Raw genomic sequence first — 26,706 nt, forward strand, 5'->3', positions numbered from 1 at the left:
AGTTGGAAGGGATCTCTGGAGGTCATCTTGTCCAACCTCCCCTGCTCAAGCAGGGTAAAGTGGTTCATTGTATGCAGCTAATCTGCAAACGAAATAATCCAATCACATACTGTGAATTAATTATGTAGCTGGACTAGGTGATCACTGTCAGTCCCTTCCAACTAAATTATTCTATATTCCACTTCATTCCAGTTAGACAAAAGACCTTTTTCTTTAAATGCCGTAATATGTTTCTCCTAAACAAGCACGCACATGCACATGCATTCCATATTTATATATGTAATAGTAGTATTTACCTCATTCCCATGTCATTTTTGGCTGCTAGCCTAAAGGTGTACCCCATTGCTGGTGATAGTTTAGTAATCCTATACTGCTTCTGTTGGCCATAATAACACTGGCAAAACTCTCCATTTCCTTTTCCCTAAAAAGGAATAAGTTAATCACATTATTCACTCTATTATCTATGCACCCATCAACTAAAGTAACATACAAATGTGAAGTAAATTCATTTTTTGAAATTAAACATAACTCATGGCTCTCCCACATAGTGAGGTAGTAGCGTATGAAAATTTGTGTATATATTGAATTAGAGGTTTTTTTCCTTCCTTTCCATTTCCCAGCTCCACAGGGCTGGAAGGAAAAAGCCATGAAGCTTCTGCAGCTCTGCTATTTCAGGATAGCAGGTAGGGACTGGAAGATGCTCAAACAGGCATAGCAGATCCACTCCCTTTGTACAAAAGAAAGACTGTTAAAGGAAAATGATCCTTTGGTGTCAGCTCTTGAAAGAAGTATTGGACTACAAGTGAAAAAGCCACTATTAAGAGCAGCAGAATCATGTCCTTAAGATCCTACTATTTTATATTCCCCAGGAAAGAAATTAGGCAATAATCATATTTTGATAATTGCTTCAGGAATTACGTATTTTTCACATGCCTCCAGACAGAAGTCATAATCTTCATACAACTTCACGTGCACAGTCACATACAAGTACTTCTAAAAAACCCTACAAAATAAAAATAAAATAGAGTAACTTGCTTACTTCATCCCATTCTAAAAGGTAACTGTGGATTTTAGAACCATTATCACAAGATGCCTGCAACAGGAAAAGAAGAAAGTTAGAGCTCTAACTAGATACAAGACCACTTAAAGAAAAAATGCATGTATGGGGCAAATCATGACAAGACCAGCAGACGGCAAATGACGCTCCCCTTATATGACTGTTTCTCTTCCCAAGACAGTCCTAGTACATTCTCTAGCCAATGAATGCTTGTACCATGTTTATGGGTTTGGTTTTTTAGACTTTGAAAAAGTATTCTGGCAGCAATGTAAAATGCTGTAGTATTTTTCTGAGCAGCTAGATTGCAGGCAGGTCAGCCCAAATCTCAGCCTCTCCAGACCACTCCATTTGGTTTGCACAAACAAGCCTATGTTCAATGACAGGGAAAGGAATTGATTCCACAGTACAGCAGGCAACTGGAACTCATCAACTTAATCTACAAAGGTCCCTTGCTTTTCTGGGAACGCTTCTCTTTTTGCTAAAGTCCCCATTTAATCCAGTACATCTATTTCCACTCACGGAACTGTGACTGAAATAGGTATGTTTGACAAAAATGTTCCATTTCAATGAACTGGCATTTTATTGACAGACCTGAAACAATTCTGAAGAGTTTAAAGTATTTATTTTAAAGGCTGTTAAGCAAATTCTTACCTTCCACTGAAGAGTAAGAGAATTTTTGGTCCGATTAGTTATCCTGGGCAGATTTGGAGTCTCAGGTTCACAACTTGTTGTGGTAAAACTCTCTGCTTCTGAAGGGCTCCCCTTTACACAGTTGCATTCTACTTGGATTCTACAGTGGCAAAGAGCCAATTAACATTTTGCTTCAAAATCTGTGTATACAGTTTCCAAAGAAAACTGAGTGTTCAGAATTACGTTACTTGTCTTGCTACCTCGTTATTAAAATACCACTGTTGTAAACAAATAACTGGCAGAAGCACCTTGGTCACTACAAGTAACACAAAAGAAAAGAGTCCTTTACTTTGGACATACATCGTTACCGTCAGTCAGCTTTAGTTTCACAATGACATTTGAATTATGTCTGTTACTTGCTGTACTTTGTTTGGGAAATAATGGTAACATCTTGCAGGCTCGTTATCTGTTATAGACATATTAATTGATATTATGAATAATTCTTCTCCTGCAAGTGCTTTTGTCATGTGAGCACAGTGAAGCTGTTGATACACTTACAGAGTATCCTCTGCACTCCTTCAAGACCTTGCTGAGTCTGTTCACCCTGTCCTTTCTTTTAGGAAGGCTAACTCTCCATGTACTTCAGCAGAGTGAATTCTTGCTTCTGTCTCAAAAAGAAGTGGTTTGTTTTTCTGACAGCTTGTCTCCAAAAGGAAATACAGGATTATCTTCCAGCCTCACCCTGCTCCCCTAGCTGTGTAGCTATGCCTTGTCTCTTCCTTGGGTGAACAAGCACATTAATTTCTTCCGATTATCTGTTCTTTTGAAAGAAAAAACATAAAAGCTAAAAAAGCACTTTCCTGTGATCACTGGTGTGAGACCTAGGTTGCCTGCTTGTGAAGATGCAAAAGTCCTTATATGTTCTTGTTGCATGAACAGCAAGTCACAGGAAATTTGGCTTTGTAGATTTTGTGAACAGGGAGACAAACATTTGAACAGTGACTAATGACGCACACAAAGCTGTGCTTGCATACAGTTGCAAGTATGTAATTTATCAGTTATCTTCACAGTTTAGACTTCCTGATCTTCACTATTTCGGGCAGTGTTCACAACTGGCATAATTCTGCTTAGGAAGAGCTTACATGGCTAAGCCGCCTATTCCCATATATGACCTACAAAAACCAGAACTAAACAAGGAAGAATCTGAACGTAGCCTGATAAAAAAAGGACTTACATAGGAAAAAACAAGTCTTAGGCTCTGACCCTTATGGTCCATGCATTTGTTGGGTAAAGTGCATTAAAACTACTAAAAATAGGAACAAAACCACAGGGAAACAGTTGCATACAAAAGAGCTTTGAGTCAATTTACCATTCATCCTTCTCCTTAACCTGTGCTGCAGACCATACAGGAGCCCAAATCAAATGAGGGCTGTGATAATAACAGACCTTTTTCCTTCTGGTTCGGCGACCAGGGCAATACTCCAGAAAACAGCACTAGGAAGTGCAGAACCCTTCACACCAAGGACCATGAATGTAGCTCTCCCATACTTCAGCCTTCTCCTTGTCTGATGTTACCAGTTTGCCAGTTATGTTCATTGGGGGGTACATGTTCTTTGCCCTTCATTTTCTTGCTGACATACCTATAGAAGCTCTTACTATTCTTTGCGTCCCTTGCCAAGTTCAGCTCCAGATGACCCTCCAATATTTGAAAATGGAGGGAAGAACACCAGCTAACAACATCTTTCCAATTCTATGTTATTTCTTCAGTATGACGTATCGAAACAGCAAATTCTGCTAGAAGGGTAGAATTACATTGAGCTAGGCACGTATTTTGTAGTGCATATGAGGTCAGATTCACTGGTCTACTGGAGTAAAGCAAAAACAGCATAAGGTGACCTTCAGGTGGCCAACAATGAGCATCTTCCTATGCAAGGTACTTTGCTGCTTGTGGAAAATTGAGAGAAAGCACGTAGTATCTGTACCTGGCTCAAAGGACAGTAAAAAGTCACTATGCTGGCATGAAGGAAAGAGCATGGATGTTGGATGGTGGCACAACAATCTTCTCTTGTGTTTCCCAAAATGGACTGCGTGGCCAGCTAAGCCAAAAATGTTGATTTGTGACTCAAAGGAGGGCGGGAAGTGGTAAAGACAATCTCTGAAGACTTATGCAAATACACAGATACAATGAAACTTTTAAAACATTTCCACTGAATATAATGAGTAGAAAAAGAGATACTCACTTTGCATGGTAATCAGTTGCTGGCCTGAGATCATTTACAGTAACTTTATTTTCTTCTCCACTGGAGAGAGATACAGTTTTGTTTAAGAGACTTTCAGAATCCCGTATGATTATAAAAAGACACATCATCTAACCTATTCGCCTAACACTCCTAAGAAATTTATTCGCTAACAGTTTGTCTCTGTTGTTAAATATAGTGAAATGTAAATGCATTTATCTTTGAACTTTAGGGGTTTCTTGTGTTTGATTGCTGTTTTTTTGCCCTGGTGGTTTTCTGCCTTTTTTGTTATTTTGTTTGTTTGGTGGTTGTTTTTTAACGAAGAATCCTTACTTTCCTTTTTATGCAGTAAGACCAGCTTCATGTGTACACATATACATTATTACACAAAACCCACTGAAGTACCAGGGCCTATAGAAACTCGGTTCAGCTTTGCAAGAACGATTATCTAAAACTGTACGTGACTGCATACGGATACTTGTTAGCACCTAGTAAACAGAAAAGGTGCCTAAGTAACATCTATTAGACATCAACTTAAGTTAGCAAAGCTCGTTTCTTTTGCTCTAATTTCTAGGACAGGGACATCCAACTTGCAATTCAGGTACTGCTCCTAAGAAATCCATGGAAGGTGACTAAGATAACTAGCTAGATACAAAGACTTACAATAATTAGAGAGCTCTACAAGCTCTACACCCTTAGTGGTAAATTTTACTGTTGTATTTCTCCAAGTTGCAAAAAACTGATGGAAAAACGTTGTGTTAGGAATTAAACAATTGAATTGTTTTATTTGTTTTGCTGTTGTTGGAGTTGTGTTCTGTGTGAATCCAGTATTTTCATATCGTAAGACTGTCTCTTACTAAGAACATTTTCAGGGAAGGGAGGTATAACTTTACTGGGAGTAGAAGCATGTGCTCAAGTACATAACTACAAAACCAACTGCTATTTCTCACCAGTCTATCTCACTACTTCAGAACTGATAGCTTCTAGTGCAGCTGGTTGAAATACATCTAAGTGATATTAAAACACACCAACATCTAAGAACAAGGTCTTTACATTCTAATTGATGGTAGAGACTTTAGTAATAAACCAACAAATTCTACTAAAAAGGTTGTTAATTCCAAAATAGAAGTTAAAACAAAACTGCTGATTATTTAAATCTCCAGACATGAGACAGATTTTTAATGAGGTTTTAAGCCACATAATTCAATGCAACAGCAATTAAATAAAAATAACGAACACCTACATGTATACAGTTTTGTACTTCCCATCTTTTCCGGTATTTGAAATCATCACTTCGTAAGTGTAAACCTCTGGTACATCGTTTTTGTCAGCATCTTCTCTGGTATCGCTGGATGGAGGGGACCATGTAAGTAGTGCTGTTCTTGCCTGTATGTCTGATACCTGTAGAAACAGAACTTTTGAGATCTCTGCCATTTAAATGCTATTGTATATAAATGCTGCTTTGCCACACAGGACCAGATAAAAAGAGAACAAAATCATATACCAGTACCATATCAGATTATTTATACTGATGTAATAGCTACTAAATAGTTTTTACAGGTAAAATCAAGCTAGAAATACAAGAAATTTCATGAGAAAACTAATCCTAGGGCACAAGGCTGAGTGCAAAGAAACTTCTAAGTAATGAATGCCACCTAGTGGGCTATAGAAAACCGAACGGTATCATTCGTGAAGCAGAAGAGATGGCAAGCATATATCATTAAATCAGTCATTTCATTAAATAACGTTTCAGGCATTTTTTCCTTTGATATCACTGGCACTAAGACTTTTTTTTAGTACTCTCTTGGTGATTCGGTTTTCTTATGAAATACATAGAAAACTCAGGAACTTCTCCAGAATGGCTGGCATTACTCTAACAGGTACGTGAAGAAACTCTGCTTTGGGAATTTAATTATGACTGTGAAAAGTAGGTTCTCCCATTAGATTAGAACCTATTTGGTTAACTACTCCAGCACATTTGGGTTTTTTTATCAGGATATTAATAGGGATACAACTATGTGAGGTTCTAATCTAGTACGCTAGGGAACAGAATATTCTAACATATCTCAATGTACTTTGAGCTCAGGCACTTGTGCTGAAGGCATGCTTACAAGGTCCGTGTGCATTTACACATATATACATAACAGGCAACATCCTAAATAATTCCTGTGGTGGTGCTTGCCTGCACAGCCCACCCTTTGCAGAAAGGCCTGAGTAACAACAGTTGGTGTGACAGAAATATGAGTATAAACAGTGTGTTGCAAACGCAACACCTCCAACTGTCTGAGAAGTGTCTGCCCCAGCAGACTCATTAGGCTAAAAGCCAGCAGCACTCTGGTGGATTAAATGGTAACCAGGGAATCACAAAGAGACTTCCAAAATGAAGAAGTAATCAGCTTTGGAAGTATGAAAGCATCACAAAAAATCCTAACAAGAATAAAAGATGCTGGGGTGGAAGAAAGCAATGATCAAAACCTGGCCTGACAGTACGAGGAATTGCCCTGCCACCATCGCCACCTTCATCCAGGTCTGATGGATACCACAAGTAGCTGCACCCCAGCTGGTACAACAGGATTTCAGGGTGCAGCAGGCAGGAGCTCACAACTTGGGGGGGGGCACATGTGACCTGGTAGAGAGCTTTATCAATGGCTTGTGGATTAAAAGATTGCAGGGAACAACAGATTTTAAGGAACAGCACAGTTACATGCAAAGCTAAAGCACCACCATCTCTCAGAGGAGACACGCACTTAGGGGCACCCATGCTCCCAGAAGAGTGGGTGCTGCTCCAAACCCACACATGCTGCAAGGGGTTGCAGATGCTCATATTTCTGTAGGTGAGTGCACAGGTGCATGCATGTGATTACAAATTTTTAGGATCCATTATAGAAGGAAGTTTAGAAATTTGTGTTTATTAATATTGCATGTCTGTTGTTGTGGTTTATATGTTGTACCCACCTATTATTTCCAATAATTTCATAAGAGAACAGAAAACTTTTCACTATATGAAATTACTAGTTTTACAATATGACTGTAATATATATCTATTTTGGGAATAATTGCTTTTGGGAATCTACTACCAGAGTATCAGAATCAAAATGCTATCTTCACAGCTGGTGCTCAAATTGCTATCATCTACTGAACTAAAGCCTGAATGGGGCAACTTCAAGAATGCAGCAGAGAGGAGATGACTTACTGAAAGTAGACAAGTAGAAAGGAGGAGGAAAATCAAAACCGATGAGCCTCAGTGTCTTGGAAATAATATCACTAAGCCCTTATATGCTAACAGGACAATAAATCACACCCTGAAAGGGATCAAATGCTAGTAAGATTACCCATTGAACTTCTTGGAAACACAATTCAAAGTTCAGTAACAGAAATTCCACTATAACCTTGATGTGGTCACAAACAAACACTCAAATCACCTCAGTAGAATGCTAGCATTTTTGGAAGTCTTTGGAGTTACGGGAAGCATCTGGGGTGGTAAAAACTCACTCTCAGATACTCTTAATCCCTCCCTCCTGGATTGCAGAAGGCAGCATGGGATACTGATGGAACTGTAGGTTTCTGGAGGACCAGCTGTGCCCCGGGATCAGTAGGTCCACTGTAAGATGATCTATTCCTATGTTTAGCTATCTTAGCAGTTGATATTTTTTTCCTAAAGTCGAGGGAGTACCTCTCTCACTATCAACTAAGCTGACTAGTCCTAGCCACCACAGAGCTGAACATCAGATCTTCCCTTCCTTTCTGCAGTATGTGTTTGAAGACTGATAGGATTTGTGTCTCCCTCCACTTATCTAAACCTCTGATCATTCTCACTGTTCTCTTTATTTCCTACAGTTTTATTACCTTTAGTGCTTTGCCCAGAACTGCACATAACATGTTATCTGTCACTCTGCTAATACCAAACTGCCTTATACACTTCACAGATTACATTTCTCTTCATATACTTTAGTCTGTCTATCTTCTTTTACACCAGAGAAGGAATGTGATTGGTATGAGTGAAAGGTGGCTTGGTACATAATTGTACTGGGTTTGCATGGCGTGGCAAGGTTTTGGTAGTGGGGCTACAGGAGTGGCTTCTGTGAGAAGATGTCAGAAGCTTCCCCCTATGTCTGACAGAGCTGATGATGGCTGGCTCCAAGACGAATCCACCACTGGCAAAGGCCGAGACTGTCAGTGATGGTGGTAGCATCTCTGAGACAGTGTATTTAAGAAGGGGAAACACACCCCCAACAACAAAAAAAACCCTGTGGAAGACCAACAGCAGCCAGAGAAGAATGAGAATGCATGAGAGGCACATCCCCGCAGCCGCCATGGCAGGCAGGAGGGGCAGGGGGCTCCAGGTTCCCCCCAGCCCGCGGTGAAGCCCATGCTGAGGCAGGCTGTCCCCCTCAGCCCGGGGAGGCCCACGGAGGAGCAGATCCCCACCGGCAGCCCCTGGAGGCCCCACGCCGGAGCAGGTGGGTGCCCGAGGGAGGCTGTGACCCGTGGGCAGCCCACGCTGGAGCAGCTCCTGGCAGGGCCTGTGGCCCCGCGGGGAGAGGAGCCCGGGCTGGGGCAGGTTTGCTGGCGGGGCTGGGGACCCCGGGGGGACCCAGGCTGGAGCCGGCTGTGCCTGAAGGACGGCACCCGTGGGGGGACCCGGCTGGGGCAGGGGAGGGGTGTGAGGAGCCGCCCCTGAGGGGAAGGAGCGGCAGAGGCAGCCTGTGAGGGACTGACCCCAGCCACATTCCCGGCCCCGGCGCTGCTGGGAGCGGGGAGAGGGAGCGGGAGTGAAGCTGGGCCCGGGGACAAGGGAGGGGTGGGGGGAAGGTGCGTTTTAAGATTTGGGTTTATTTCTCATTATCCTGCTCTGATGTGATTGCTAACAAATTAAGCTAATGCCCCCAAGCGGAGCCTGCCCTGCCCGTGAGGGTCACTGCCGAGGGATCTCTCCCTGCCCTCACCTCGACCCACCGGCCTTTCCTTACATTTTCGCTCCCTGCCCAGCTGAGGAGGGCAGCGGTAGAGCCGCTTTGGTGGGCACCTGCGTCCTGCCAGGGTCAGCCCGACACACGTCTTATTGGAACATTAAAATATTACGAGGTTTCAACTGTTCAGTACAGAGAAAGCAGGAAGAGTGGGAGCAAGATCAAAGACAGCATTACAGACTATTGAGTAACAGACAATTCACAGGACTTTGACTAGTAAAATTAAACCCAGAGTATTAGTGGAAATCATTAGATTATCAACAAGCATTAACTGAGAACAGGGTGAAATGCTCTTTAATCTCTAACTAGAAGAAAAATTGTTATCCCGAGTTACTAGCCCAGGGCAATATTTGTTGGTCAACTCATGTAAACCTTCCATAAGGCTTCTAAAATAATCGATGAAAACTGTTAACACAGTAACTATATCACAATGAAGCAGTATTATGTACCCACCCAACAATCAGCAACTAAGTAGGTTGTTCCGGTTGTTTCACTTTGTGTAAACAGAGTATGTGACTAAAGATTAGTATGAAAAAGCTTTGCTTTGGCAAATTTGCCAAAACTTTAAAGCAACAGTGCGTGGAACTGAACATGATCAGAAATGCAAAGTGAAAAATATTCACAGAAGCTGAGAATTAATGACATCCTCATGGTGCATAAAAAGCTGCAGTGTATAAAGACCTATATAAATTCTCTATGCATACACACGACACACATATGCATAGGGGAAAGAGGATAAATATGTTAGCCAATAAGCTATTATTTAACAGAATTTATAAGAAGTTAAAAGATTCAATGAAATAAAAACATCTAACAGGTTTAAAGATAAAACCCTTTTTTTTTTGTTTTTTAAAAAGGAAAATTATCATGGAAGGCTTCAAGTCAGGCACTGATCTGCTATTGGGAAATGTAGAAATTGAAACTGTAAAATGTTATTTTCATCCTGCATTTGCAGTATGGCAGAAATCCCTATCCGTCTTATGTAACTCTCTTGCTGGACTAGAAAATTTACAACCCACACCCAAGTCACTCAGCCCTGTAAATGGTGCCCAGTGAGACTCATGGGTCTGCAATAAACCAGGTCAAGTTAAACCACTGGTTACCCATCAGTGATGTACACTCACATTAAACAAAGGAGTTGCAAGAAGCCAAGCCTAAACTAGTAAGCCCTGCTGAGGAGCACTGGGGAGTGAACTACTCATGGAACAGCAGATGTAAGAGGCAGATACTGGAGGGACTGGAGGGCCTAGGAGAACAGGCTCATGGGCAGAAGAACATAACAATAGGTTCAACACTTAACTCTTTAGCAGGGATAAACACTGGAAATGATTTTCAGACCTGTTCCTCATATACCTGAATCCCACTGAAGTTGCTACCTTCTTTTCTGCAACCTCAGATAACGGCAGTGGGGGAGTGTGAGGACCTTGTGTGAGGGGTCAGTAATCAGACAAAAAGAAGAGGGGCAACAGGAGTGGGACTGGGTAATATCAAGGTTTTCCTGCTGGACCTACACTTTATATATTGTTACGTATTTCGTAACTTCTGGAGCTTTTCAGGAAATTAACATACAGGTGAATGAGTATATTCAATCACTCTCAGTTGCTAAAAAAAAGTCACAGCTGCAAGCACTGACAAGAGAGAATCAGAGAATATAATTTAAGTCCTTTTTAACTTGTTTATAAAACATTTGATATTGCTTTTCAGATTCAACTTCCAGCTAAAAAAGTAATTCTTAAAAGACAGTTCTAGGTTCAGTTATATTCTTCCTCACAAGACTATTAATAAGGGACAAAAGCAAAATATTACGAGATTAAGTATTGCTAAAATTAAGATTTCCTATTAAAAACCAACTTTCCCCTATTGTGTATATGCACAATGGCAGTCTTACTATTACATTAGCATGTACTATCTTAACACAAAAACTCCAGCTTCACATAACGCAATCATATGACAGTAATTTCTAATTTCTTCACTGTCCTTTATCCTTGATGTTCCATAAAATCCCAATATTTGACTTTTTGAACACTAGGCAGAGCTCTATTATAGAAAAGAGTTACTAAAGTTTCAGAAACTCCTGTCAGTTCTCAAGCACAAAACACTAGCATATTTTCAAATAATCTCTGCAATACAAAGATGAAAAAAGCCTTTCTGAAGAACAAATACTAAGATCAGAAGAATCCACTACACGTAGGTGCCCTGAGACACTCAGGAGTAGCTTTTTCAGAAGACCTGGCATTATTTATTACTTTGTATGTTTATTCAAGCAGCTGTAATTGGTTTTAGTTGCACTCAACTCTGAACACTGTGTGCTTCTCCAAAGCACAGTACAATACTTGAGTCAGGCCCCAGCACCGAGGAAACTAAGAAGTGGGCATGTTTTCATTAGCAGTCCAGCTTGTGAAAGTGAATCTCCTTATTAAGTATATTACACATGCCATTTAGGTCAAACAAAAGAGCAGTTCTAGCACGTGCAAACTGGACTGTGTTCAGTGACACAGGGTGCGCTGAAACAGTGAGGTCCATCACAACCTAAAAGCCTGCAAGCATACATGGAACATGCATGAACCACAAAACAGGATTTACACACTACATAACCAGCCCTCAAATTTTGAGTTCCTTTTGCCTCTCATTAAATACACAGCCTTGCACTTCTTTCTTAATTTTGCTTTTGCCTTTTCAGGTCCCCTTGTCTTTTCTTCTATTTGCATTGTTACTTAGTTAATGGACATGACAGCTGGTGAGGACTCTGCTCAAATGCTGAGGACTCAGCATGGTGCAATCTGCAGAACCACTCCAGCTTACATATGGATATAAAAAGTTCAAGACCACTGTTAAGTAGAAGGGTCATCTGGTGGCAGTACCATGTTATAATCTTAACACTGCCACGTATGAAAAGAATGGGGGATCCATAAAGGGAGAAGTTTAAGAAAATGAGAACACTCATAAAAGCACCTAATAGGGGTCTGGAAGCAGCAAAGTTGATGTTCCCCATACTGCACAGAATTCATCAAAGAGATGCGTGAGCGAATGAACACCATAGAGTCCACCACCTGCTTCAGATGTGCATGCTCTTGGCCTGAGCATTAAGAAATGGGACAGCCCAGGACAGGTCACAGCCTTCAGCATTACTCCCGATTTTCTGGAACAGGATATCGTGCAACGGAATGTGACCACCACAGCCAGTATCCAGTATCGCCTGCACCAGCGCAAAGTTCGACCAGGGAACAATGTACTGACGATCCATCAAGAGCAGCACTGTGGCACAATCCCCGCAAGGAGTGCTTCAAGCAAAACATTAATCAAAAACCTACAGGAGTATTTCTGATGAGAACTATAAACGGAAGGTGTGAAAAAACACAATCTCCTGGTTCACTTGTGGGAGGGTGAGGAAAACGTTTCCTTGGAGAACCTGTGGGAGGGTTGCTTCTGATCCTCCAAGGCCTAAGTAGGTAATGCTGCCTCCCTTTCTCTTATCACTTCACACTCCCACAAGCTGCAACATCAGCTAGTCTTCCACCCACCCACAGCCCTGACAATCCCTTGCCTTCGCAAAGTGTAAGCCTCTCCAAGTGCTGGGAAGTTTGGCTTTTTGCCTTCTGTACACTAGTCTGTAGCAGAGTACTACTGCCTAAGCCTGTGATGTCTTCTGAGGTCTGCAAAGAGATCACTTGTAGGCACAAAGCTATGTGCAATGATGTTCAAGTAAGGACATGGTGGGGAGGGAAAATAACATGCTTGCCTAAAAGGCATGGACGATTGAGTGTTGAGGGTGGAAGGAAGTGAAAGAAAACAAAGCAATACTGGCACGCTATTGCTGCTTCTTATGTCATTAGCAACACAGCAGAACACACAACCTGTTGATCATACTTCTCACAGTCTCACTCTAACCACCCTAGGAAGCTCACAGTTATCACTCCCACTGGTGGTGCAGCCACTGATGACATCTGGACTTGAATGGCATCCTGTATGCCCTGACCACTGGCAGAAGACTCTGCATTCTTCTAGAGAACTGGTTCCTGTACTTTCAGTCAGGACAGAAAGGATCATCCACATTTTCATGAAGTTAAGAAAGGGACAGCAGGCACTCATGATTTGAGGGCTGCTGAGAAAGCTGTCGTCCAGCACACCCCAGTGACAGCACTATCTTGCAGTAAGCAAACCTTGCAGCAAAATTGTTTTCTGCATCCATTCTGGTACAGTATGTGGCTAAACTAGGCACACATTCCCTTGTTGGGACAAACTCTCATTACTCTGAGCCAAAAGGGGTCAAAGACACCAGACCCCTTAGCTACACAACCCTGATCCATTCCCAGAGCAGGTATGTTTTGTACAGTGAACAGCAGGGACCATACAGAAAGAACAGCACGTTGCTGTGTTAAAAGAAAACAAAACCAAAAGGTAATTGTAATCCTCAACACAATGGGCCAGCAGTAGTACAGAATCTTTCCTGCTTCACTTTGAGAATGGAATAGAATTCTTCTAAAAGTATTTTGATGTGTAGTTTCCTAGGAAATGTGTGTGTGCATATCTATTATTCATATTTTTATGTATGTAATTTTTAACAACAAATAGCTCCCTTAAATTCTTTCTAGCACCATCGTAAGTTCAGATTGTCTCTACTGCTTGATCTAACAGAGTAAAAGCAATAAGTGTTTCCCAACATCTGTGGAGATGAGCTGCATAGCTGGACAGTGAAACAACAGGCAGCAAAACAAAACCTCTGCTGGTAGGACTTTACAAGTACTTGCTGTCAGAAGAAAGATGAGATGTGGGAAATCTGGATTACATTCCAGGTCCTGGATAAAGATCAGTGCTGTCAGATGTAGACTAAATTTCTTATAGCCATAAGCCCTTTTCACCTTTTTTCTCCAGCTTCGTGAAGTCTGGTCCTAATCACCAGTTCTTCATTCCAGTCTGTACTCCTCGTTTACTCCACCCAACTTCAGCCCTTTAGTCTCTCAGTAAAGTTACGGTATCCTTGTCTCACCGGTCTTCATCTTTCTTGGGTCGTTTCAAGTCAGTCTCTTACTACTACTGCCCACTATCCCCACTACTCTCAGTCTTATTAGTAAGACGTTCAGCCTCCCATCACCCTTTCATGATCAGTTTGCTTGTAAAACTAAAACAGAAAAGCTACTTGCTCTCCATCTTGTTCTTCCAATAGTTCACACCTAAAATTCTGTTTGTTCCTGGTCTCATTTTCTTATCTTAAGACACCTCATGTATTTTAGGATCTCTCAAGTCTTGATTGTCCTTCAGACCGGTGCTCCTTGTCAGAGAGCTCTCTTCTTCACTCACTCCCTTCCTTCCTCACACTTTTATCTCCCTAAGCTTTCTTTTCAGTCCCAGTTCCTCCTCCAAAAATTCTTTTTATTGCCCCTCCACTAGCTCCCATCACCAAGGTCACCCTGTTAAACGCTGCTGAACTTGACTGTCCCAGCTACTATCTACACTACAGCAACAGCTAGATCAGCCAGCTTCCACCTCCATGCTGCTTAGCCACCAAAGACACTGGGGCACTGAAGACATGTTAACCCATTCTGATGCTTGGACACAGCAGGACAACAAGCATTCAGGACTTCCTCTATCATTCATTACAATCCCTGCTCACCCCTTGAAACACAGAATCACAGAATGGTTCATGCTGGAAGGGACTGCTGGAGGTCATCTAGTCCAAACCCCTTGTTCAAGTAGGGTCATCTAAAGCCAGCCAGCCAGAACCACGCCCAGACAGCTTTTCAGTATCTCCAAAGAATGAGTCTCCACAAACTCTCTCGACAACCTGTGCCAGTACTCAGTCATCCTCACAGTAAAAAAGTTTTTCCTGATGTACAGAGGGAACCCCCTGTATTTCAGTTTCTGCCCGTTGTCTCTGGTCTTGATGCTGGGCACACTCAGAAGAGCCTGGCTCTGTCCTCTTTGCACCCTGCAGGTATCTATACATACATTGATAAGATCCCCCCCGAGCCTTCTCTTCTCCAGGCTAAATATTTCCAGCTCTCTCAGCCTCTCCCAGCCAGGCTGTAAAGCAACATATGAAAGAAGAATCAAGACTGGAGCTCTAAAATCAGGGCCAGCCTGTCTGGGAGGTGGAAGGGAGAAGGTATGTAGCTGGTGAATGGCAGTGTTGGAAGTCCAATGATCATTCAATCTGATCCTTTTTCCTTCTTATCTTTTCTCTGTATGTTCTTTCTTCCATAAAAGTTTACTTTATTAGTTACGTGAAGCATGTGTGCTGTGGTAAGCTTAGGACTGACAAAGGATGAAAAGCAGGGTGCCTGATTATGGAGGAAGTAGCTGGCTGACTGGACAAACCCATGGCAAACTCTTCCTGGAGTTTCAGTTGCATAGACTTTTTGTAGTTTACAATAGGGAACGCAAACTGTTTTTACTCAGGCAAGCTGGTGGCCTCAGGATCGAGATGCAGATTTTTGGAAAAGCTGTGTAAATCCTCACAGAAAGGACCAGGGAAGGCCCAGATGATGAAAGAAAAGGACACAGGCCTGCTGTCAAATGCAAGAAACTACTGAATTTACCAACAATGCTTTAAAGAGTACCTATGCAGAATTATGGATTACAGCTTTACAAACTGCAAAAAAAAGTGGTAGATTTTTCAAGCAGGTAGGTCAAAAGCCCACTGCTGACAGTCACCTTCCTTAGCAAATTTTGTGTCTCTTACCTGAAGGCACCAGAGACACTTAAAGAGAAATCTGTCATAATTTTTCTTTACTTTTCAGATAAGTTTTCCAAAACTTCTCCCATGTCTAGAGATATCCTGGTGTGTGAAATCGCCTCCTGGAGTTAAAACTAAACAATGTTACAGGTCATGGAGAACAGATTTTACAGTAAAAGATGGTGTTAAGCATCATCTTATGTTAAGCATCAGCATTGTGTTACCGGCAATGTTGCAAGCTCTTTCTCTATTTATCTTTTATAATTCTGTTAATGCTGAGATTTCAGAGTGGCCAAGAAGAATTTCACATAGCTATCAAGACAATTTGAGCTTCATAAATGTTAAAATACTAAAAATTACTTTGGTCATTTACATTTCAGTGACTGGAAGTAAGCAAGTTTTCTGCAAGTTTAACTTGCAAGTTAAGCAAGTTAAAGATCCTTTAAACTTGGAGAGAGAAAAGGACGTATCACCGTGTAAAACAGCAAAAGATACATTCTAATTTTATAGAAAGCTTTATTTACTTACCACTGGTTTGGCTATATTAGAAAGAAGTGCTTCAAGTGCTTTTGTTTCTTCATCCTTTTCTTAAAAAACAAAATCAAAGCAAACAAAAGGTATCCATGAATATTGTTCAGCACCTTTACAGTGAAATAGCTCTTCAAATTCAACAACACATGGACTGAAGTATGTATAAAATAGAACACCTTGCCAACTTGCATTCATCTAGGGCAACATAAAACCAAAAAAGCTCCCAAAGAAGCTGTTCATACAAAACTACTTCTAAATCTGTTCTGTGATTTATGGAATACAGAAAGCTTGGTTATCTTTTATTAACATATAACTTTAAACAAACTACTGCTATGAAGAAATTAAGCTTTTGGCTGAGGTATTTCCTATAGATTTCACTTTGGATGTAGATACAGTCAAGTTCCAGTAGCTAAAATACGTTACTGCACATCCGCTGGAAGACTATTGGTAACACTATTGGCCTCCTTCAATTGCAAGGGCAAACCTTAGCTTAGCCTTCAGTTACATCTCCGGGAAAGAATCTAAGGTGTTTTGTTTCAGCTGAAGGTATAGTTGAGCTTTACGACTCAACATTTATAGAAGGTGGTTTATGTGCTTTCTCCCACACAATATTAAAATTTTATTATCTCAATAGTGTAAGTGAACAGGCTACTTAGTTTTTAAGATGTGGCCATGCATTTTTATTTAACCTGCCTTAAACTACAATGAAAAGAAAAACAAAGCCTGGTAACATTGTTTAAAAAAACCCAATGGGTCAAATCAATTTACAACGTTATATTTCTAAGATTATTTATGCTGTTGAAACTAAATGCATTTTCTGACTTCTGTTTGTTGTTACAAGTCTAAGTCACAGCACATAGTCTTCCCAAGCGTCTTTTGAATTAACTAGTTTTGAAAAATGGACTTTTCAATTTTTCATATAAAATACTTCTAAGGAACCATTAACATAATTTTCCTAAAATGTACTGTTGCTTACATATGTTATGACCTGTGCTTTGGTAAAGTTAGCTCACAGATAAGTAACACCCAACAAAGCAAACTGAAGCCAAGACAAATGCCACTCTGGAACTATAGTGACAAGTATTCATTGAAGTCTGGAGCACCAGTTCTCAACTTCTGAATTCAGGTTGTATCTCAAAGGTATCCCTTGGTACTAAGATTTCACAGGGTATCATCTACACAAGTTTTGAAACAGCTCTTGTAGGTTGCAATTTCCTAGTCTTGGTTACCTGTATTTTCTTCACATTCCTTTATGTTTACAGCAGTCTAATATATGTTGGCACAAAATCATCACCTCAAAGTAAACTTCACTGAGTTAAGAAAATGTAGTTTCCCTCAGCATCACTAGTTACAGATCTCTATTCTGAGAAAACTGTACTTGACTGATGACCAGTCTTTCACACTGTGCTCTGAATATGAAGTGCTATGCCAGTGACCTGAAAGTTGCACAGTGACACATCATCAGATTCAAAAATTACTGTATGACCAAGACCGAGTGAATTCAGTCCATTTATGAGATCACAAGCTTTCCAGTGAAATAAAGGTATTAATAATAAACACACTCCCTATGGTAGTGTCTTAGAAACCATGAACTCACATGGACTAGTGCAAGGACCAGCCTTTTTCTACAAAGGCTTTTCAATAATGAGTTGATAGGGATGGACATTACATGAGTTTTATGTAACAACAGATCTCTTTTACAAAATATTCCTCTTCAACAAGTTGATTATATATTTCCTGTGTCAGACACTTGGTTCTTTTCATGCTTTCTTCAATATCAAACAGGCCACCAATACCCAGCAATTCCTTAAAATATCAGCACCACTAACTCTGGACAAAACAATTTTCTTTAAACAGCTTTATGAAGTATGTTTAGTAAGATTTGCTCCAGTCTACATGAAGACTTGCACGTCACTAGTTTTGTTCTCTTAGGCCCATTGTTCTGATGTGACAAGCATGTTGATTGCCCTTAACTCCATTCTATGTAAGTCAGGGCAGTTACAGGCTGCCATTTAACTTCAAGGTTGTCAGTGTGGTGTTCTATCTATAAATGCTGTGCTCAGCCTGACTCTGGACTTGCACGTGTTTTTTTAATTATACACACACATATATATTTATAGTTTTTGTTAATACTTACCTTCTACTTCTGTATCTGTCTGAGAATTACTTCTTCCTTTACCCAAAGACTTGCTTTTGGTGGAACCTGTGCTTATACCAGCCGCATCCTGTCCTTTTGCAAGTCCATTATGTTCGCTTGTGGGAGAAGGACATTTCTGAGGAGATGATGGAGGACTGTTTAACTTATCCTTCTGAGTTCCATGTCGATCTTTCAATTTCTTTTGCAACCTTTCATATGTTTTACTAGACCTTTCATCTCTAAAGTTGGATCTTCCATGAGCAGACAGAGTATCTAAATGAAAGTAAAGAAGAAAAAAATTAAAAATCAGAACAGAATGTAATTAAAAATATATTTAAAAACGCTCTGTGTGTTAAGTGCAAATTTTTGTGTAAAATTACATCTCTGCTTCTACTGGAAAACTGAAGTTGACCAGCAGACGAACTAATACACACTAACTGGATATTAACAGTGCTAGGGAAGAAAATGTAATCTTTCCTTCCCACACTTTTTTTCTACTTAAAAATTATTCTTAAAATGTTTCTATAATCTTCCTTGAGCTGTACGCTACATGGTAAAGTCAGCACACTACTGTATTACATGGGAAGAGGTTTGCTCTAATGCTGAATAAAAAATACAGAAGTTTTAAGTTTTGGAATGCAACTAGAGCCCAATTACTCGACTGGTGCTTCAGCAGAAATCAACAGGGAAAAACCCCACAAAAGCACAGTGCAACTGAAAGATACGAGAAGACTGAAGATAGTATGGCTAGGTCTTCTAGTACACTGTATCTGTACACAGCAACCAGAGGTATTGCTGCAGTATCACCAAAGTCCCATCTCTAAGTCTGAACATGGTTTTGGTAAAAAGTCAGTAGCAGACTAATAAAACTTAAACTGCAGATTTGTGAACTTTTCTATCCCATTCTAAGGTTTTTATCCATTTCACCTTTATGCTGCTCGTAACAGCTTACTGACTCAAGACTTTAAAACAGTGTACCACATGGAACCAGCTCCTTCCTCAGTGTAACGCTATCAATGACAAATGAGGAAAGCTTTCAAAAAAATACATCCTTCAAAATCAGCATAGAATTTGTGTATTTTGAGGTAAGCTGGATTACTTGGTCTGAAGAATGAAGTGCATTATTTGTTACTTCTTATGTGCTAGGAAGTATAGAAAACAAGATCAAATAAAAACATCCTTGCAAGAAGGATAGAAGTCACAAAACTAAAGAGCTTTCCAGTTTCTGTTTTTTTTGTGTGTCAGCTTAGTTCCCAGAAAATTTGGCAAAGGACTACTAGATAAGCTGCGACCATTTAGAAATCTGATTTTCACTACCATTAAAAATTTAGGAACTCTTGTAGAGAACTACCATGCTCTAGAGTGCTTCTGGGTTTGTTTTTTTCCCTTAAATTCAGATTCCTCATACAGGAGCATAACTGTGGGCTTTACTTCTGAAGGCCATAGCCAGCGTCAATGGTCCAGAATTAAATACAAAATCTGTTACAAATATGTAACAAATTACAGCATCCCTAATCCTCTCCCTAAATCCAAGGACATCTTACACATATATTTAAAACAAAGCAAAACCAAACAATCCCATTTTATCAACATTTTTTTGCATTAGCAGTTTAGCAAATTACCACTGAATTCATATTTAAAGGGATATAACCTAGCAGCAGAAATCTAAAAAAATCTTATTCCATTAAGAACTACCCTTTATCTTTTATGCATTTAATTATCATACTCCAACGTCTCAATTTAGCAAACTAGAAGCAAACAACTGCCGGCTACAGGAAACCAAGAAATTAGTAAAACTATAAATAAGCACTCGAAGAATATCTAATTATGTACTGTTACCAAAGTAGTGTGAGAAAGAAATGAAGTACAACTTAAGAATACAGAAACACTAAGAATTCCATGAAGATCAAGACATCAGTATATCCTTATCTGACAGCTTTGTAAATCACAAGTATTTAAGCACAGTAACTAGCTGGCAGATATTTTTAGATGATTTTAGTAGTATCATAGAATGCTGAAATCTACACATATGCAGTGACATGACAAAGCTGTGTTTAATCTACTCCTCCACAGCTTCCAAATTCTTCCTCTAAAAACAGCAACCTGGTGTTGCTCTCTGGAAGTTTTTCAAGGTCAGCATCCACCTTATAACATAAGTTTATCTAAAGAAAATCAAGTCTACCAGAAATGTAAATATTATCTAACAACATAACCAGAGTTAGTACACACATACACTTTGGCACTAAAATGTATTAAAGGCAGATGTCAATAGCACTACCAAAGACAGCTTCAACTACAGTTTGAGTTTAGGTTGGTGGCACCTGATTATTCAAACTGCACTTCAATATGGACATTGGACTAAATGCATACAGTTTTATAAAAAATAGAACACTTTTTTTTTCAGAATCAATACTAAGACCTCTTGTTTCATGCTTCAAACAGGATACTTGCAAGATATGAGATCTCAGAACAGTACTCAGGTATGGATTTAAACACTGAAACTCAGGGGAAGGCATCAGCATCACTACAAACACTTCGTGCACTGCTTTCCTGGGCAAACCTATAACTGATACACATAAAAAATAATATGCATGTTTAATGGATCACTGAACTGACAAGTCTAATTTATTAAAATAACTTTTTGTGGGATAATAAGCTTCAGTAAACAAAAATGGTATCCTCATAAAACTTTTTGTATAGCTCTCATTCAAGCTGTAAGTCTTGCTTGATAAAGCCTGTATATCAGCATAACAGATGATGGAAAAGAGTACAGCATTATTTCCTTTCATAGAACTTGCAATATTCAATAAGCTACTTACCCAGCTCCCCATATACTTGTGAGGTGTGATACTGTGGAATGTACTGCGTTGCCATGTCACTAGCTCCGGTCACAGGTGAGTATATATGACGTGGTGGAGGGGGTATCATGGCTGGAAGTGGAAGGAAGCCAGGCAGTGGGGGATGCGGAGGCCTGTGTATCACTGCGTGACCACCAGGATGAAATTCTGGAGCCTGAGGAACCACCACAACCCTTCGAACTCCGTTATCCTCAATAACCTGTACAATGAGAGAAACCACACAACAGAAGAGAAATGACAGTCTGAAAGGTATGTTTCTACAGATACTTAAACAATACCAGGAATAGTAACACCCTTCACTTTGAGAAAAGGAAAACAGGAGAGCATAAGAAAAAAAAGACAGGACAATGAAAGGGCTACCTCATTAAGTGTATTAACTGCAACAATGGCATTAACTTCTCAGTGTGAAAGGGAAAAATACTGTTAAAAAAATCTGACTGTAACATCTTATAAGCAACCAGTTATACTTACAGCATAAGCCCAGCTTCTTCCCAGGGTCCTGTTTCCACCCTTAGTCACACTGCTTGTATGCTACACTATGTGTGTTCTGTATGTTCTACAGTGCAACGACTACCTTGGTCCCTAAAAGTGATGTGGTGGGTGGACAGACCTCACTCCGCATAAATGGTGAGAGGAAAGGCACAAGAGTCAGGTCTTTGCTCTGTGCCCAAGGCAGTCCACCAACACTACCCCAGGAGGCACTTGCCATACTGCACCTGCAGGCATGCAGCAGCCATCATCTGCATCAAACTGTTAAAGCAAAAACCTAGCAGGATGGTGGCCAGCCCTCTCAAGACTCCTTCACAACTCAAGGTAGTTTTTATAAGGAATTTTTTCTTCCTTTTCTTCCCTCACCTGTTAAAACGTCTTGCACCCTGAAGGAAGCCACATGCTACTTGGAAAACAGGGCAGGGGCCTTTGCAGCCGCCTTTGCCAGACTCTAGTGTGCAAAGAGGCTTGTGCAAAGATGGCAAGCGGGAGATGTGACAAGACAGCGTTCGTCCGAGGGACCCGAGCGCAGCCCTTAGCAATGTTACCAGAAGTTCAAAGAAACAAATGCAGCATATGCAATCCCATGATGAGAGTAACTGTGATCACGTAAGATGTATGGAGCTGAGGCATGCTGTGCACAGTACATGCAGCATGTCTGGGGTCTGTAGCGTGTAGGGGTCTGGTGGAGAGCAGGCACGAAGGCATGTACTGTAGAAAGTGCTGAAGCAGATAATGCTCTTTCACAGAATGAGGGCCATCATCAACTGGACCAGAACCAGCGGTCTCTCCCTGAAGCACATCACAGACAGGGAAGACTGCCATCATTATCCTCTCTAGATGTTTGTATCATTAGTGGCAAATTCACAAAAATACATGACTGCTGGGAATATCCAGAGATGATCTTGGCATAATTTGACTATTACGCATCATGCTGTCACTAACTTTAGTGTCTGGGATGCCAATTAATAAATTGTTTTCCACTTCCTAGCAAAATGCTGTAAAGTAGTGCCACAGCAGGGACTGTAATACAAGGTTTTGGATGAAACATTTACCTAGAAAACAGGGAAAAGAACAGAATCTGGAATGTCATGGCTACATTCAGAAGCAGAGGGCAAGGCAACCCTATGACATTAAGTTTTCACTGACATTTGAAATGAGGTAGGGACATATACATGTACACCAATGAGTAACCCAGTACAACAGGAGCAAATCAACAGATCAAAGCACTTGGTGCCAAGCTGCTTTCAACACAATCTGGAATGGAGTTTCTGCTTTTGTTTTCTCTGACAGCAATCTAATTTGTACACCCCAAAATTATCCTGCTAGCTTAATGAATGCAAGGTAAGGGAGGCTGGTCTAGGAAATTGTTTCAAAACATCACTGCTGTAGTGAGAAAGACAGTATGTGGACACAGCTGTATGCTCCTGGTGTAACAGCAGAATGAAGATTCTAGGCATATGAATAACATTCAGAAGCCATAGAAGTATGTGCACAATGGAGCTGATCCCCCCTTACTTACCTAATAGAGAGCCAGAAATTAATATAAATAATCCAAGTGAACACAGCTTTAACACACCTACATACCGTGTGACTTTAAAAAATGGGTTGACTATTTTCAGTGTACAGAAACTGTCCCTTGTTGGGACAGAACAACCACTCTTATAGTCTGTGCAACCATAGCTGTGTGGTGTCCTAAAGGGAGGATATATTAACAGCAGTAAATACAATTAAAACTTCTGCTGTCCAATGAAATTCTCTAAACACTGAAATGTAGTTTTAATTAAGTCCTTTTTGCTTACAAAAAAAAACCCAACCTGCAATTTATCATGATTTTATAAGCAGATTCAGATTATGTAGGAAGCAGCTTTTATTAAAAAAACCAGACTACTTAGTTTACAATGTATTTGTTTTCTTGGGTCTGCTAGTAGCCTAAGGAACTCAAAAATATTCATAGCAGCAGGGACATTAATAGTGTAAAATGAAGAGTCTGGCAAGTCTGTAACTGTGCCCCTAAATCAAACATGAATTCAATGTTAGGCCTCTACCAGGCAGCTACACAGCTAAAAACCCTCCAAAAAGCAGTAAGAGATCATGACAATCATAAAATTTTAAGTTAAAAAAGTAAACAAGCTATCTATTATCCTAATTATGCTAGCAAAACATGCAGTTCTGGCATAGGCCTGTTTGGTTGAGTGAGCCAAACAAACATCACTGGAAAACTCACTACAGACAGGGAATATAGACAGCTTAGAGGATGAATGAAGATGTGCTTTCAGAGATTTACAACTAGAGTTCCAAAAGAAGAGGAAGGGAAAAGGAAATCAACTTATGAACTGCTTTTTATTTATGTGATATAAGAAGAATAAATATGCTTTATTCTGTAGTTATCCCCTACTTCTAATAGAGGACAGTACGCTGTATCACTGCCAAACAGGAACTGAAGCAAGCAGATGCGTAACAGAACTAAATGAAAATGGATAGACAAAAGATGGTTATGCTGAAGGTGTTCTTTCAGACTGATGGCTTTAGACATTTAGCTGGTTTCTAATTTCTCTCAAGATACATCTGCAGTTGCTGTCATTTAAAAATTTACTACGGCTGAAGAAACCACAGAAGTTCCTTGGCTGGGATTGCATTAAATCTGGGATAACTCTTAGCTCAATAGTGTTAAGACCTTCCTGTTTGCAAGACTACTATCAAATCTCGCTTGTAACAGGAGCTTCCACCATAAACCTCAATGGCTGGTATGTTTTGTCAACAGTAAATACTTCGGAAGTCTTATAAACTACAGGTTTCCCTGGACTATGATACTTTTCCTCAGATGAAAACAGCAGACATGAGCTCATTCCACCTGTACTCTGAGCTGGAGAGATGTGAGGCACCTTCAGTTCAAAAGTCAGAGAGGTGTGTTAGCACACCACCTGCTTGCCCTAACAAGCTCCAAGGAAAGGCTAACAAGCCTGCCTCAGCAAGGCCCAGTCCTTCAGCCTGTCTGCTGCAAGCGGTCCTTGAAGGATAAATTCATTTTATAAATATTATTCAGATTGGCACAGGTTACCCAACTTTTTAAACATTAAGTACTTCATCAACTGAGATTAAGTACTCAAGAAATACGGTAAAATTCAGAATCTCGCTTATGTCAAAAATTCTTTTGGTTCTTTAAAAATGAATTCTAATAGGAATCAAGACTTTTTACTATGACCTAAAGCTAAATGGACTTTTATGATTATTTTTAATTAATTTTTCTTCTGCTTGTTTGGGAATTCAACTATGGAGGATACACGAATCAACTTATGAGCCAACTTTCAACAGAGGAAACTTAGAACCACATGGTATTAGACTGCCCAAGCCAGTAGTTTTTTCTTTTGCTAGAGGACAATTTTTTAATGCCATTCAGATAATTAGTCCAACATCTGCTAGACACTGTGGGTTTTCTGGTTGCATTTTATGTGTTGTAGTCTCTTCTCAGTATACACCATGGGATGCATGCTGAGTCAGAAGTAGGCTGGTCACAACAACAGAATTTAATGAGATGTTCTTTTAAGTTCTTTCTCAAGATGTACATCATGGAGAGAGCTATTCATCTGCTCTAACTTCCAGGTTGACCTACTAACCCTTAGACTTGTTCTATAGCTGAGGGAAAGAGATACCACCTAGAAGGTCACACCCTCTCATTATAATACAAATGTCAAAAATAGCCAAGAGGAATCACCCTTTTAATCTATTTTAAATGCTGGCCAGGTAATCTAGCTCACATTTAATTTTCAGACATCTAAATTAGGAATCGCACAGCAGTGAGAAAACGAGAGGCCCATTTTCAGATAAGCTGTGGAAACATGTATTATATGGTAATTTATTCCCAATGGACAGCTGACATTTTTTCCATCCTGTTTGCTACACTTTTTCTAATGGACCTGTTTTTACTCCTTACCTGCAGGGAACTTCCCAGACATGAACTATGTACATATATAAAATTATATCAGCAGAAAGAGAAAACATCTGCTAACACAGAAATCAGCACAGGTCCTGCACAATGAGCTATCTGGGTCATGATTGTATTTTATATTCAAAGGACATCTAGTACATTGGCATCCTGAACTCAGTAAGGAACTGGGCTTGTATTGTCAGGTAAGCAGTAAACACATAACTAAACAGACACATACACAGCATGAGAAGTCTCCCATCACAGAGATACTATGGGACATCTCTCCTTACTTGCTTGCTTGACCACAGTGACTCTGAAACTTGACACATAAATTTACTGAATTAGCTATTATGGTTCTACTCCCATAATCTGCATCAAAATAAAGTAAAAATGAAATGAAGGGACATACCTGTGGGGCATATCCAGGAGGCACATAAATAGTAGGCACTGAACCATTTGGGGACATCATTGGAACCTGAGCAGGACCTAAATGGGTTACAGAAATACTCAGTACAGCACCATATAATCATTTGACAAAGTTGAAAGAACATACTGAACTGCAATATCTCTGTGAAAAATATTCAAAATAACATGGATAAACAAAGGCAACAAACTGTACAGATAAAATTATAGCAAAGGGCACTCTTGGAAAAAAACACCAGAAATGAAACTACAATAATCCACCAGCTGTATTTCTCCCTTCTCTGTCAGTAAGCTCACAGAAGAGCTTATGTAAAAACTTAAGAGGTAACAATTCAAAAGAAGTATCCCAAGATGGAAAGACAACAAAAGAGACTTTAAAACATAAACAAAACAAAAAAATATTTGAAACAAATTGCTGAAACCAGATAGTATTTAGTTAAGAGTTGTAAAGAAAATTACAGAATTGCTGCTCTATTATTATAGTCTTATCACCTGAAGTAGTCTCAGTCCCACAGGAGTGGCAAACACAACACTGACTTAAGGTCCCAGGGGAAAGCCAGTGTATTACAAACCAGTAAGTCTACTCCTACTAATGGGAAAAGCTGTGATACCCTGATGATCCTTCTAGCATGCAAACCAGAAAGAACAGAGTTCGTAGACACTTAGATAAGTATGACACAATGGGAATGTGTTAAGGTGGCATTGTGGATGAAGTAATGCCTGGAAAATCTGATACCTTCAAAAAACAAAGGGATGCTGTCACATACCTGGAT

The 26,706-nt window shown here is 40.1% G+C and overlaps 1 protein-coding gene across 6 annotated transcripts in view; it reads right to left on the reverse strand.

Moving 5' to 3' along the window:
- The window catches only part of FNDC3A (fibronectin type III domain containing 3A), a 127,185-nt gene that overhangs the window by 30,901 nt on the left and 69,578 nt on the right, over positions 1–26,706 (reverse strand). For all 6 annotated transcript variants that reach the window (XM_056327037.1, XM_056327041.1, XM_056327038.1 and 3 more), the window contains 9 exons: positions 25,920–25,996; positions 21,055–21,292; positions 18,236–18,508; positions 16,096–16,154; positions 5,168–5,325; positions 3,928–3,987; positions 1,709–1,847; positions 1,040–1,093; positions 297–421 (listed from right to left, as the gene is read on the reverse strand). In XM_056327037.1, the coding sequence (XP_056183012.1) occupies positions 297–421; positions 1,040–1,093; positions 1,709–1,847; positions 3,928–3,987; positions 5,168–5,325; positions 16,096–16,154; positions 18,236–18,508; positions 21,055–21,292; positions 25,920–25,996 (1,183 nt within the window). The remainder of the gene's footprint in view (positions 1–296; positions 422–1,039; positions 1,094–1,708; positions 1,848–3,927; positions 3,988–5,167; positions 5,326–16,095; positions 16,155–18,235; positions 18,509–21,054; positions 21,293–25,919; positions 25,997–26,706) is intronic.

Source organism: Falco biarmicus, chromosome 2, assembly GCF_023638135.1.
Source record: "Falco biarmicus isolate bFalBia1 chromosome 2, bFalBia1.pri, whole genome shotgun sequence".
Lineage (NCBI taxonomy): Eukaryota > Metazoa > Chordata > Aves > Falconiformes > Falconidae > Falco > Falco biarmicus.